Genomic DNA, 16,214 nt, shown 5'->3' on the forward strand with positions numbered 1-16,214 from the left:
GTTTTTCACACAAACTGTTTTTACATTATATAAACACTTATACAAATAAACTTTATTATTGACAGTTGCTTCTCAACGTTTTTATTAATTAATACTGTAATTTAAAAAAATATAAACGTCGTAGTGTGGTGTATCGTTACATGTAGGACTACTTTACTATTTCAATCGACTATATGACGGTGACAGTTTCAACAAAGTTTTAAATCGCAATGTTTTACTGCGTTTAGTCGTATATTATTTGTAAAACATAAAAACAATTATTATTTTTTTAAAGAATATATTTAAAAATGTTTCCTCTTTGCACCCATCCTCTTCCCCATCCACAAAACACAAATTAAGTTTGTTTAAATTTGACTCAAACAATAGGTCTCATTTCCCAGGGTACTAATTTTAGTTGAGTACATAAAACACAGTGTCTATTCGTTCCTGTAAACGACATAATTGTCCTGCGGTACGTACATTTGAAATCGCCATTTTTTTACGATGAAATTACTATGTATTCGAAAACCATCTGTGGGCACGACATAGATAGTACGCGAAGATTGTTGCTTAATTATTTTCATTACACCAACAACAACAAAAACAACAATATTTTCAATATGATCGTTAGTTTATCGACAAACTTCTGTCTATCCGGTAATGGTTCATCAAGCCATTAACCCGCAATCGTAAAAAAAATCGAGCCAATCTATCTTTTTACATTGAGGTACACTTCATGTCATTAGCTCTGGCGTTGAAACTACCCACCAAATCTCATATTTTGTTTCTCTGAGATAGGCATGATCATAATTGGATTAACTTCTTAACCAAAATAGAATGGTTAGCACGTTTGCTGAAATCGACAGTACATAACGTAGCACACATACCAGAACTCTCAAGTCCTGACAACAACTTATGTACTAGGTAGTGAGTAGAAGAGGATTCTTCTTCTTCTTCTTCTTGTGGACCAAAAACGATCCATCAGAAAGAAAACTTTCAAATATTCTTTCAAAAGTCGGTGTTACTGATATAGGCCTATGTGTCACAGGTCAGGGTTTTTTGGCAAAGGGGTGACTAGAATTTTTCTTTTTTCAAGCAGATGGAAACTTATGTTCTTTTAAATAACGATTCAAATTATATATAATTCTTGAATACGACGGAAAGGTCATTTGGATGAGGCTATAATATTCCTCTTCATATTATATCCAATGTCTTTTATTAATAATCTTCAGATTCATTGATTAAAGAAACAATTAAAAAACACAGATCAACATCAATATAAGAGCAGACACAAACTTTACAACCAGTGTGATGCATGCAGACAGCTTATTATATCGATAAATTTATTTTTATAACGGTCGTTTACATATGACGTAGTTTTCAGAGGGGTGCTTATAAACTTTAATTACACAGATTAATTGTTAGTATCAAATGTAACATTTGATGGCAATACGGTTCTACAGTGCAAACGTAGGAGACAATCGCAAATCTACAAACATACTGATATTCGGACAAATAAATACGCCGTTGGTTTCAAAATTAGATGCTATTTTTTAGTTCTTATCAAATGGTACATTTGTCGCGTTAAATCAATATTATAATAGGATTTAAATAAGTAGGCTATTCCTTTTCTGTATGATGCAAATAAGAGTAAGTTAGCAGTTGATTAAATTAATTATTCTATTATAATCATTTCTAGAGATTAACCCAATTTAATCAAGGTTCTCGTCAACTGTACTAGTCAGACAGAATGACTTGATTGGATTGTTGACAAAGAGCGAGGCATGCGAGGCATGAAAACAATTATTATGGCATTCAAGAGTCGGGCATAATCATAACGTCTAGTGGCGAATTGCGAGGAACCGTATAGCATTTCCCAAAACAAGTTTTGTTTTAATCGATTCAGTAGTTAAAGGACAGTTCGTTTTAAAAACCTACCAAAATTTGGTCCGTGGAACATACATTTTAGAGGTCAAATAGGTTAAATTTGGGTGAAAATTGTAATTAGTTTTCATTCTTATTCAAAATTAACATTTTTTCAAGAATTTTACTATTTTTTAGGTAATGTTCTGAAATTTATTTTGTATAATTTTTAAATAATTATGTTTGAGTAGAAATAGAATTTACTGACATTATCTTAATACAGCTTTTATATTTATATATAATATAATTATGTTAAACAATATTGAATTTTGTGCGGAATTACGAGAATTTACATAGAAACAAGGTTTCTGTCTTTGTGTTTTCCACACTTTGTAAAGACAACCATTTTTTGTCTTGGAAACATTGACTGGACGTTCGTTTGTAAAAAGATCTGTAAATCGCAAAATTGTACTTTATCTTTGTATGTTAGGCAATCTAGCATTTTGAGTGAAAACATTTTTTTTTTTTATGGTAATGAGGAGATCAAAATTTGAGCATCACACATCTATCACTTATCCAATTATATGCAAATTAGCCTAAATATGCAAATTAAAGAGAAATTATAGGGTTACCATATCTCAAAAGCCACTACTAAGAACAGAGTTGTTTTTTTTTCAGACTTGCTCAGAATATATACATTTACTCTAATGAGACATTTAAAACTTACCGGCATCAACCACTCGAAAGTGGATTCATATTTTAAATAATTAATTTACCTCCGAATGAAAACCAGTATAGTAAGTGAGTTGAGTTACATTATATTAGTTACTGGCGATAAAACGAATTTAGGTAAAACGATATAATTAGGCCTATAAATAATACTTGTTAAATTGGACTGTTGGTCCTATTTCTTTCTGTATTTCATTTCCTATATGTATTATTATTTTAAGTGGGTGTGTATGTTCGGGTGTATTTCTAATACAAAGTGTCAATAATGTATTCATTTGTGTTGTGATATTTAAAATACTTACATGATGTATACAATTATATTTGACTTCATAAATGATATCGTTTCTATATTCGTTCGCTATGTGTGGGGATTCTTGCGTACATTTTGACAATTTCTAGTTATTAGTCGAAGCTTTATATATTCGAGAACCATATGTGGGAACTTACAGTAATTAGTGTTCTCAAAACCTGGACAAACTAGTCACGGACTAAGACATGAACAATTGCAGCATCTAGGTGGTTCATATGTGTATAATGTTTTTATTTAGTAACAACGAACTCACTCACTTTGAGTATTTGATATTGTATTTCCAGAACACTCTATGCATTTAAAGCAGCATGTCTGTTCATTCTCAATATAATGTCGTCGTGTACCAGGTTTACAATTTGCATTACAAATTGCTAGTGGTTTCTGAAAGAAAAGTTATACACATTTCTCTAATCACTGTCCTCAAATAATCTACCAGATTCTTTATGCATGGGCAGTATTTAATGTTATTAAGTAAAAACTCAGTAATTGCATCAACATCACCACCACCCCCGTCATCATCACCATTGTTATCATCATCATTGTCATCATCATCATCACCATCATCATCTCCATCATCGGCATCATCATTATCACTATCGTCATCATTATCACCATCGTCAGCATCGTCACTATTATCAGCAGCATGACTATTAATAATATTACTTCACGTGAAAATTCCAGAAAAATTCTTGGTGATAACTTGAGGGTTTTCTGCTGGTAAAAATACTTTTGAAATACATTCTTCTGCTCCTACATGCCGAAAAATGACAGGACACTTGGTATTATTAAAGATCTTTCAAGTATTTTGATGTCAAAAGTTTTATCTGTCTTTACAGGTTCATGATGGAATATGTTGAACGCGTTTGGATTCTAAATGCACAGGGTAAGTTGAAATGCTCAAGACTCTGAAACTACCGATGGTGGCTTACTTAAGAAAAAGGGACGAAATTAGTCAAAATCTGCATAATATATTAAACAATATAGATTGCATAGAAACAGACAAACTATTTACGAATTTGTCAGGGTCCACTAAGATCTGAAACAAGGGGACATTTTTTTTTTGCACCAAAAGTAGTTGAGGATTGGAACACACACATTCCATAAATAGATTAAAATCTGATTTAGAGAAAAAACAGTTAAAATTTCGCCCATGAAGAGAATGATCAAGAGGGAAAAACGAGCGTAGTCCTACAGTTCAAGGTAATTCAAGGAAAACACGCTTTAAAATATGTATACTCTAGGACAGTACAAACTGGTTGACGTGCTGTTATTTTCTTCCATTTAGGTTATATTTCTTTATGAGTTATATTAGGCCAATTTTTAACAAACTTTAGATAATTTTCTTATTTTTGCGAATAAAGTCCATAAAATCAAGAATGTTTAAGGCGATATAAGACAACTATTTTTAAACCATCCACATGCTGTGTTAAGATTTCTTCTGTAGAAGAGCCATTACCAAAAATGTTCGGTTTACCAGGATTGCCTGCTTTGATTTTAGGTAAAAAGTAAAACGGAACTAGATCTGGATTGACTTGTCAAACGAGGTCCAATTTTGGATCTATGAAAGTGTTTTTAACGATCTTAGAAAAATATTATCCGCAATTTTAGGAGCGATCTGTTGTAAGATAATAAAGAAGATTATATAATGGAGGATAAATAAGAGGATTGTTTTATCTTTTCATAGAATGTATTGATAGTTGCAGAAATTGGGACGTAGTTTGGTAGGATACGCCTAAGCATCTTATATCCTGATTAATATTTCTAAAGCTCAGGGCAACTGGGTTGGTGGAATTGGTTAAATTGTTTGATTCCAAGTATGGTTTTTAGATCAGAAATTTGGAAAACAATGTTTTTTCCTTCGTAAAGTTTACAACTATAACGATATTTCAGGCCAAGCAATTCAAAACTCTTGTGCTAAAATACGTGTACATGTATAATAGACAAAACCAGTCACATTCTAGTTACGGGCGGCACATATCTGTGCCGTGTTAGTTTGGTATTTAGGCCTCCGTATGATTGTATGGTTTTTACTGAAAGCAATGTTATACTTACTGTACCAGTTCCCCAGTAAATGCTCAAATTGTCAAAAATTTTCAATTCCTTGTGTTTGTAAGAGCCAACTTTAACCATTTCAACAATTCTATTATTCTTTTTACTGTTTAAAACAACGTAAGATGGCTCAATTTGTCGATTTTCTAAAAAATTAAAAATGGAACCATTGTTGTCGGTAAAGTTGACATTATCCAAGTAAGTCACTAGTTGCCATCTTTTGAGATTCCTAATTGATGGGCATTTACCATCAGCTAAGAGACCTTTTCGATCCTCACATAACTCGATATCCTTAAGAGCTTGGGCAATTGCATATACAGCAATATATGTTGTATAAGCTTCATAGTTAATGGCCTTGTTTAAATATTTTCTGGCAGCGATTTCTATTTTATGAATTGTATTTTGATTGTTATTTTTCTTACACAACGTGTCATTGCATAAGTTCTCGTGTTCACAAATCCATTCTTCAAAGTTTTCTCGAAATGATTTTCTACTGCTTTGCTGGATCCTGGTATAATCAGCGAGATGTACTAACATATCTGGCAGTGGTTTATCTGCAATTGTTACACCAAGCACAGACGCAACTGATTTGTATTCATAAAATTGTCCAGCTCTATCTGCCCAACCATCACTTGCAATCCATAATCTTGCTGTGAATTAAATCAGAATAATTATAATTATTGTTTGTTCCTTTATAAACATACAGATTTAACAAATAAAAATATCTCAGTTACACTTTTCAGTTTATAATAATTAAAGGATTTATAATCTAGATCAAAAATTGGATCACCAAAACAAATATTTACCTAACAAAACTTAACGCAAAATTTAAAGGGAAAAATAATTGCCTTTCAGACAATGGGTTTTTGGTTAAATTCGAATGTTTATTTTTATTTTATGTGAAATCGTTGTTTTTGTAGGTTTTTCCTAATGGAAGTGAATAACATTAAAATGGCGTACAGAATGCAAAGTCTGATTATATGTATTTTTTTAAGGCCGCATGTTCGTTCTAATGATGCTCAAGATCTGGATGAAATAACTATTTATATATAGAATGAACATTCCTGTTTTGATCCGTCTATTTTTTCCAATAACCATGCAAAACACACAAAATTATCTTAATTTGTATTATAGTACATTATTTTCGTGAGGAAGCGAATCGCGAGAGATATGGGGAGACAGAGAGCGAGAGGAGAAAAGCCAATAGTCGGCGCATGCACACAGATTAATTGACTCCCTGGAAAGTAAACGCATCGGGGTTTTTTTTTGCAATTTACATGGAAACGAATAGGGAAAATGTTTGCAGTTAATAGCTATTCCCACAGATGGTGCTTTTTTTTATGCTTTTCATAATAACCATATGTAGCATAGCCTAACACATTTTTTTTAAACTCGTAATCTTTAAATAATTAATATCCATATTGTACTTTATTCATGAAAATATGGATTAATCTGAGAAAAAAAATGCGAAAATTGATTGAAAATAATTCATAATTTAAAAGTGTGTGTAATTAAAGGAAACCTATAATTGGATTGTCTTTATTAAACTGCGATAAAGATGTGGTAACTAATATGTCATATGTGTATTTTAGGTCATTAAATAAAAAGCGAATCATTCGTTGCTTTTGAAATGAATATTAAACAAAATATGACATGGATATTACCGTCGTAGGCTATTTGTATCAATATCAAACTTTCGTTCAAAATCTATATGTCATAGTTGTACTTCATTGCAACATTTTAAAATGAAAATATTCAATTACTTTAGCAAAAAAAACAAAAATAAAATATTATCAAAATATGTTACTTAGTTTTTTGAGTTATGTTTTTTGCTTGTTTTATTTGAATCTCTCACAATACGGTACCCCCATTAAACAAACATCAATACGGTACCCCCATTAAACAAACATCAATACGGTACCCCCATTAAACAAACATCAATACGGTACCCCCATTAAACAAACATCAATACGGTACCCCCATTAAACAAACATCTTCTTGACAACATATATTATACATACGAAATCAAATCCAACCCAGAATCTATGTTGAAAGCAAAATCTCCATCCTAGACATGCTAATCACACTAAATGACTACATTTACTCTGTGGTCAATGCACGATGATTGTCAAGTGGGATAATGCCTGTTCGTCTCTGAAAGACTCTACCTTGCAAAAAATATAAATAACATAATAGCTATAACTATAGCGGGAATACCACTGTGTATTGTGGGCAAATTTTACTTGTGACAAAGGCTAGGGGTGGGTATCTGCCACTACAGAACACTCATGCTGTCGGAAGAGGAAATTGGCCAACGGCAGGGAGGGACTTCGGGCTCCTGACTGCCTGTGTAGAGATAGTAGAGCGAAAGAATTCTTTACACGTCAACGGTGATGAAAGTGCATTGGCTTTTTTTAAGGAACTGTTTGAAAAGATGCACAAGCGTTGATGGATGGATGCGCTGCCTCTGCTGGTCGTTTCCGGCTAACTATAAACTGAAGTATCTTGCCAACCAAAACCATCTGTTGATCCTACTGAATATGCCAATAGACAACAACTTCAAGCCATTAAAAACATTCTGTTAACTCGGAAGAATGTCTAGCAATAACTATAAGATTAATTGCAGAAATGTTAAGTATTAGAAAAGGCAATTGTTGCATTTGGACGTATCACACGACGCTTGTGGCACTTCCAACAAAACTCAATGTATACCAATCAGCTGTGGCCTTGCGTTCAAATCTCTGATGGGCGTGAACCAAATAGTATTCACTGTTGTCGGTGAACTGGTGGTAGGGAAACTACAGCATGTTGTAGCTCCAATGTAGCGATTCAAAGACCACCGGAAAGCAAGTCTCGAATAAACCCGTGCCTCTAACCGTACTACCTGGTGCTCCACATGTTATCATAAAATCAACAAGTTTGAAAGTAAGCGGTTAGGTAACTAAATAAGAGGTGGGACGAACACTAAGTAGAAATTGAGCGTGATATGCCGATGACAATAACAATGACAATGACATAATGATATAATAATAGTAATAATAATAATAATAATTACCGGGAAGCCACACATATAGTTCGATATTTATACTTGGATCATAAACTTGGGCTAATAAACACATTTGATGGATGTTTATCATTTAGTATAGGCCTAATGCCCTTTGTCTATTCTAGGATTTTTGCGGTACATGAGATACTTTCGATAGGCCTTATTAATAATTGCTTGAAGTTTTCCAACATCCGATTTTCTTAAACTACTAAACCATACAATAGAACAAAAAAGGATCTCACTTCCAACAACAGAAGAATAAAAAAGCTTAATGAATGTTGGATCAACATAAAATGATTAAGCCTTCTAAGAAAATACAGTCGTGCAACAAGCCATTTACAGTGTTCGCCACAGTTAAGCTTGTTATCAATATAGTCAAACCAAGATGCTTATAACTAGATACTATTTCAATCACATCATCATGTACCTTAACAGGAGCATGAACCCTACCAGATCTACTAAAATCAACAATAATTTCTTTCGTTTTCTTACTATTTACAACAAGTTTGTACAACAAATTGGTATCACACATTTTCGATAGTGAGTTTCGTTATCACCGTGCATCAGTCCTACAATTACTGTGTCATCTATTTAAGCAAATAGGTATTCGGGCAATGGGATATACAATCGTTAGTATATACATACAGCAGAAGTGATGAACAACAACCTTGAGGAGAATCATCATTTTGTGGTAATAACAGTTACCACAAAGACAGTTAGATACACGCTGTTCCCTTAAATATTGAAACTTACTTATTCAGGAAACTAAATATGGATTAACCTCAAGTTTTGAAATGTTTTAAACACTCTCAAAGATTACAAAAAAATATCAGTCGATCATTATAACATACTTTAAAGATTTATTCATGGGTCAAAACACATTACTACGAATATACGTTTCGTTTCATTCGTTTCTTTTGAAAGTCAATTCTAAACAATAATATACTTTTGATCAATATTGAACTTTCGTTCTGAATCTGTAGATGTAATATTTCAACATAACATACAATCTTTGAAAATTAAAAAAAAATCTACAAATTACTTTTAAAATCCAAGGTAATATTTTACAGTATAAATGCACATTTGAAAGTAAACCAATGAAGGATAATACTGGAAACACAATTTTATGGAATTTCTAATATTTGTTACTAATCTAAGACCAAGAAGATTTCCATTAAGGATGTACTTTTATTGTTATTTTAGAATAGAGAGCACACTTTTAGAAACAATACATATATCTTTGTACACGAATGCAGTTAATTAGTCTACGGTATATTGTAGAGCCTATATTGTTTTTATACTCTACAGTACATCACTCCCTTTCAAATGATGCTGCTCTCCTAAACTCTCTTTAACATTACCAAAAGTACATAATATTCAAATACCAATCACTCAAATAAATATTTTCATTAGGCGCTCAAAATAACAACCATAGTTATCTGTATTAACAGTCAGTTTCAGTTTAGTTACGGACAGGTTAAATAGATGAAAACGATAAAGTTAACAAGTTAGTTATGAATTGCTTGTGGAATGTAACCATTTGTCATTAAATATATACGCGTGTTAAATGGTGTTTTCAATATATACATTGATGAATATACTACTGTATTATACACCGAATGTAAATTAATAAAAACTATTCGGATGGTCATTTATTCTGTACACATTAAGTCAACCTGTAGGCCTATATTTTGCCGCTAAAATATGAATAGTAGGCTATGCAGTGCAAATTGGTAATAAGAAATGAAATCGATCAAATTTTAGATTTGAATTTGACGCACTGCATACTTAGTATAAGTGTGTATTATAAATGGCCTGGTAAACCGTAACTCAACCTTTCACAACGTACTGTATTGTATTTGCTAATCGATTAAATACATTTGATATGAATCAAAATGTCTTAAAGCAAAACAATATTTGATAATCCTGCAGTTGAAAAACAATATTTATCTTCATAATATTATACAAAATAATTTTTAGTTCGAATTGTTTTTTGTATTCAGTAAAATGTTTGAATTTTATATAGGCCTGGACCTAATTCAATATTCTGTATACGAATCTGTATACGTGACCTACCAACACCATTGTAGGTTATCGCGTATTTTGGTCAGGTGCAAAATTAAAAAGGATGGCACACACTAATAAACATCACAAGTATTATTAACAAGTATTTTGTAGATTGTATAAAAAACTGGTTGTAACAAGGAAAACATCGGTTGACACGCATTGTTATTGTCATCATCGTCATCGTCATCGTCATCATCATTGTCATCATCATCATCATCATCATCATCATCATCATTATTATTATTATTTTAAACAAATTTTTAAAAATTAATAAACGTATTTATTATTTGAATAAAATAACACTGGTTATATTTGTTTCACCGAAAAGTGAATTAATATTCTACGACCGACTCGATTGAACGTGTGTTTGTTCAATTATCAACGATATCATAACACACCGTTTCTAGGGCTAAATCAATCTTCTATATCAACATGAAACAGTATTAATGACAAAGAAAACAATGTCACTATGTAGGCACGAACGATGCAAACGTGAAGTGCTCTGGGACAAGGTCTAACACCACTGACTGTCAATTAATAATTTAAAAGTTGGAAAGAACCAAGATGGTTATATATATACTATAGGAGAGTTATCGTTAACGTAATGTGTTTAGTTAAATTTTAGCTAAGATAGAAAACAAAAATTGAGATAAAACATATTATAGGCATATATGCATTTTTATTTTTCTTTGCCCAGTATGGTTTCCTTAAAAATAATTGTTGTTAATTTTTTGTTCATCTCAACAGTTTAAACGTATAAAAATTACAGGTGTAAGCATTTCTTTCGGTATACAAACAAAGAACAACTAAAAAGGAAGTGATTCTTGATACAATTAATTAGTGCTGACTAATTAACTTTAAATTACTTTATAGTATAGCTTTGAAAAGCAATTGCTCGAACGTTTTCTGTTTTTGCTACCAGTAAGCCTTAAATAAACATCTTTGATGAATTGCTGCACCTACAATGTGTTGATCAATCAAACAGTGACCAATATATCTTTTTAAGTTCAATTATTATAAATTTATTTCATGATGGTCAATACATAACATAACATTAATAGTAGCATTAAGGTTACATAAAATACATGACGAGTTAGGTTTTCGGTTTAATGCACCGTTTAACTTGTACGTTGGAATATATGAATTTTATAACCAATACTAGTTTCCTTGTATTTGTTTATCGGGCTCACATGTGTCAAAATATGCACGTACAGTACTCAGTGAAATATGAAACAAGAATATTTTACGCAAGATAATTGCACGAGCCAGAATACATTAACATTTGTAAGGATTGTTTGCTCTTTAGAATGAAAATCTTTCTTTTTAAATTCAGCTGGCAATATGATTACGTCACAATAACCTATATGTATTTTTTTAAACATGAATTAATATCTACAATTCATCAGCTTAAACAATTTAAAATCACTTTTAATTTCAACTATAAACAATAATAATATCTCGTGGCTTCACAGTCAAATTGCATATGATTTACAACGCGAGAAAAAGTGGGACACTGCCGCAAAGAAAGTAATTAAGAATTGAGGAGCGCGATATAAAAAGGAATTGGACTACAAGCAAATCACATTGTTTTTCCTTAAATTGTGATAGTTTATTTGCATTTCTTAGCATTCTACCATGTCATTCAAATCTGGTGGAATCAAATGTGCAGTACTAATATATAGATGGAGGTGCTCCACTCTTTTAATGTATCAAATAAATGATCAAGACCAAAGGTCAGAAGATAGTTGGCATACGAAATATTATCTCTATCAAAAATTATACATGTTTCTGAATCATCTCAACCGATTCATTTTGTTTAAAGGTTAAATTAGTAGGTAAAATAACATCATTGTTTGCATCGGAAACCAGAGTTTCAGAAGATACATTTGTGTATCTAAATCAGAATCAAAACCTGAAGTAAGCCTGTTTCATGTAAATTGAATATGGATAAATCGTTCACGTATTTCGAGTTGGAAAATATTAAATTCGTTCCTTGAAAAACACCACATCTTAAGTACCCACATCATAATAAGACGCTATTGTATCTAACTGAATGTTTCCTCTGAAAAAAAAAATGAAATCAAAAATCTAATGGTCTATCGTACGAATGACTCCAATATCAACCACAAACGTGGTCGCTCATACTGGGTTGTTTTACATAAAACAACCAAATGTATTTAAAACGTGTATAATATAAATCGGGAGGTCTAATTGTCAGGCTATTCTTGTTTCTTAACAAATGTAATTTGAAAAGCTAAAACAATTATTTTAGTAGGCCCTAACGTTTTCAGAAATTGTAAAAACGATATTTAAGTAAAATTACCATGTGCTTTGTTTGATTTAAAATTAAAAGAAATATTATTATATTGGGAGTTGATTTTGCACACAGTTTTCCTTTCTCTTATTCCTTTCTATCCATCTATTGTATATATTTATTATTTTGGATCCATGTTTGGATTAATAAAGAAAGAATGATCATATCTAATTCATAATGGAATTCTTATGTACCATACATATGTTTCTAGAACCATAGAGAAATAAGTTAAATTATTTCTTCATGCTTAAACTGATCAATGATGCTTGTCATTATAGCTGAAAGCCCATCCTGAAAAACATATTGCACATTATTGTACCATGGAGAAATAAATTATTTATCCATGATTGTACACATCAAGACCACCTTTTTATTAACGTTTTTACTATTGGAATGTTCCTACAGTAATGCTCTAAAAATTATACCAAAGCTATTCAAGTCTTTAAAACAATTCTTAAAAAATTAATTTATAATAGATTTATGATAATATGGTTGCAAACACATCCTTGCAAAAGGTAATCTTTCAAAGGGTATCTTTCTTTTAGTAAGGTATAAGTTATCAATGTACTTAGCATAAAGTACAATTCGTCTGAGTAACATCTGACCAATTACAGCTACTTGTAGTTGCTGTATCTGCTTCTACTACAGCCTTCCAAGAAGGGAGAACGCGGCCTTCTGATTATAGTCTTACATGGAGTAGTCAAGCATATGTCTCTTTAAGAAGATCACACACAAGTCAATTATTTCATCAGCTAAACACTTATTTGATATAATTAAACTTTAAACTGTTGTTAATGTTACTCGTTGTTTACTAAGTTTAGTCAGCTCCGTTCTTATGAAACCATTATTATTTTTAACCAACCTTTTTTATCGAATGATTTATCTTTAGACAATAAATCATCACCGATCAATTCTTTCTTTTTGAAAATACAAGAAATATATAATACAACAATCCAATGACTATCAATCGCGGCACTCCTTTTTCTAACGCCATTACATTTAATTATCTGCACCCTCTAGCAAACTTAAATTTTTACTGACCTGGTTAGTCAAGCCCTAAAGAACTTACATTGCAAGCGGATACATTTACATGGAATGATTGTTCCTGAAAAACAAACAACGGATACTTGAACAGGATGTAGTAGTAGGTCTACAATCAATAAACCGTACAGGAACAACTTTTAAAAAACAAATATATCTTTTACAGACGAACGTGGCCTATAAATTGCAGTATAATTGAAATAATATTTGCAGATATAGCAATTCAGCTAAATCAGCTATATTATGTGCACGTGAATAATACTACGACATGAGGTCAATGATACCGTATTTGTAATAATGCGTATTCGTTCTTTCGGTGTTTGCGTCAAGGTCATTTAAAAAGTAATTAAAATTACATTTGTAAACTCGGTAACTTAATTTACCATGACATTCATGCACGCGCGTAAAAATAGAATATCTTTTATGAACAACGCCGACCCTTAATATACACAGTAATTTCAGTTAACCGCGTGTTTAAAATGTTAATTTCAAGTACGTAATAATGTTGCAGTAATAATTATTCATTTATAAAATTTATGAAATAAGCAATTTAAACAGGTTATTACAAAATGCAACAGCAGTTAGTACGAAGTGCGGCAGGTCGATTATTACAAAGTGTAACAGCAGTTATTATAAAGTGCGATAGGTTATTACCAAGTGTGACAGTTTTGTTACAAAGTGCGACAGTACATCGTACTCATAAATCATAATCCATGCAGAAAGTCCATTATGGAGCCATGTATTGTGTGGACAATTTTATATGGGGTATATGGCAATAAATGGGACCAGGTGGAAAGCAATTCATATAGGATTTATCAATCAAACATGCCCATATAAAACCTATACTAAGGCCCAACGGTTTATTAAAATAAAATCGCATTAAGTTGATTGAGGTAGAAGGCTTTTAAGCCAAAATAATTAGGTCAGGTATAAATCGCATGTACTTCAATAGGCCTACACAAAATAAAGCAATCGCAACTTACGTGATATACCGATATCATCGGCTTTCTGAAAAAAGTATCGAAAGTCTAGGTCAACCGTAGAGAAAAAGAAAATTACGTCGACGGATGAATCGTTCAATTGATTTAGAAACAAATCCATTTCATCTTTCCCACCGGTGACCTGTAGATATGTTTCAAATGCGACGCATATATTCCTTTCTTTTAATTTATTTATAAACATCCGCAAGCCGTCTCGTCCATATGCATCATCAGTTCCAACTGCACCAACCCATTCCCATTCAAAATACTTTGCTATCTCCGCCAAAAGCAGTGATTGGGATTGATCACCAGGTACTGTTCTGAACAGTGTTCTATAAATATTGCTGTCTGTCAGCCTTTCACTGGTAGCCCACGTTGCGACAGTGGCGATGGCATGGTGTGCAACAATTGGTCCAATTGTAATCATACTACTAGACAATGCTCCAGATACAATTGCCTTAACATTTGCATTGCTTATCAAGTTTAGAGTTGCAGATGCCGCCGACACGGGAGAATTGCAAAATTCCTGTTCAACATAGCCGAGTTCGAATCCGAGGTCAATGTATTTTTTTTCCCTGATCTCCTTCACTGCAAATCTAGCGGCGGCAGCGGCCATGAAATAAGGGGGATGGAAGTCCACACACTTTTCCTTGGGTGGACCTGACGTCCATGACGTACTGAACACTTCAGATCTTTCATGAAGAGGAAATATTCCTCCAATCGAGATATTGCCTTCAATAGTCATGCCAACATTGCTGCTGCATATTGCTCCATTTACTGATATATACAGATGTACAGTTATAAGCAATTGAAAAAATCCAATCATTGCACAAATAAATGTTGCCATTACCCGTTTCCGCTATAAACAACAGAGAGATTGGAGTGTAGTGTTCACAGGCGAAGCGATTCGATATGGTGTATACAATGTTCAGACTAGCGATTTCATATGACATTCATTGAAGCCCTATCATAGTAAAATGCTTGTGTTTAATTGGTTGTATAAAAGGATCATAAGGCAGTCTAGCAAACGATGTCGTTCCAATTGGTTGATTATGATATGATTACATATTTCCATGCGTCGCTATAAATACACGTTAGAGAAATTAATACTGTACAATAAATACCAGACTAAGACGATTGCGTATTTTGAGAGGCGTGTGAGCATTTTACAACCGTTAATGTAGAAAACGCCAGCTAATGTCGAAACAACCGTAGAACAATCCACCGCTTATGTAGTAAAACCTCCATGCCAGCTAATGTAGAAACACCAACAGCTTATGTAGTAAATAAAAATCAACACCAGCTAATGTAGAAACGGTCAACAGCTTATGTAGTAACGAAAATTGCCTCCCAGCTTATGTAGTTACTATCGCCAGCTAATGTAGAAAATGTTATATATTTTACAAAAATGTCTCATTCATGTGCAAATGCATCGATCTTTACTTAGTTATCAGTCTTTCCACCTCCCGTAAGCAACTTTCTAAAACGACCACACATCGTAAGCAACCATCTCTGTTAAGGGACCGCTTCTCATAATCGACCACCTCTCTCTTAACGACCACACCTCTCGTAAATGACCATCTCTTTTAAGGAACCACGACCTCTTTCTCTCTATTAAAGGACCGCTTCTCATAATCGTCAGTGACGACTCTTTTACAGGACCACTTCTCTTAACGACCCCACTTCTCGTAAGTGACGACCTCTTTTAAAGGACCACCACCTCTATTATGGGACCGCTTCTCATAATCGACCATCTCCCATCACAACGACCTCTCGAATATGACCACCTCTATTGTCTCTATTAAGGGACCGCTTCTCATCATTGACCACACGACC

The 16,214-nt window shown here is 32.7% G+C and overlaps 1 protein-coding gene across 1 annotated transcript in view; it reads right to left on the bottom strand.

The window, feature by feature from the left end:
- LOC140049737 (extracellular calcium-sensing receptor-like) overlaps positions 1-15,225 on the bottom strand; it is a 28,531-nt gene extending 13,306 nt beyond the window's left edge. Inside the window, exons 1-3 of the mRNA XM_072094686.1 lie at positions 14,382-15,225; positions 4,934-5,580; positions 3,139-3,262 (exon numbers count right to left, since the gene is read on the bottom strand). Of these exons, the coding sequence (XP_071950787.1) occupies positions 3,139-3,262; positions 4,934-5,580; positions 14,382-15,225 (1,615 nt within the window). The remainder of the gene's footprint in view (positions 1-3,138; positions 3,263-4,933; positions 5,581-14,381) is intronic.
- Between the last annotated feature and the right edge of the window lie 989 nt (positions 15,226-16,214).

The sequence above is a fragment of the Antedon mediterranea genome, chromosome 5 (genome assembly GCF_964355755.1).
Source record: "Antedon mediterranea chromosome 5, ecAntMedi1.1, whole genome shotgun sequence".
NCBI lineage: Eukaryota > Metazoa > Echinodermata > Crinoidea > Comatulida > Antedonidae > Antedon > Antedon mediterranea.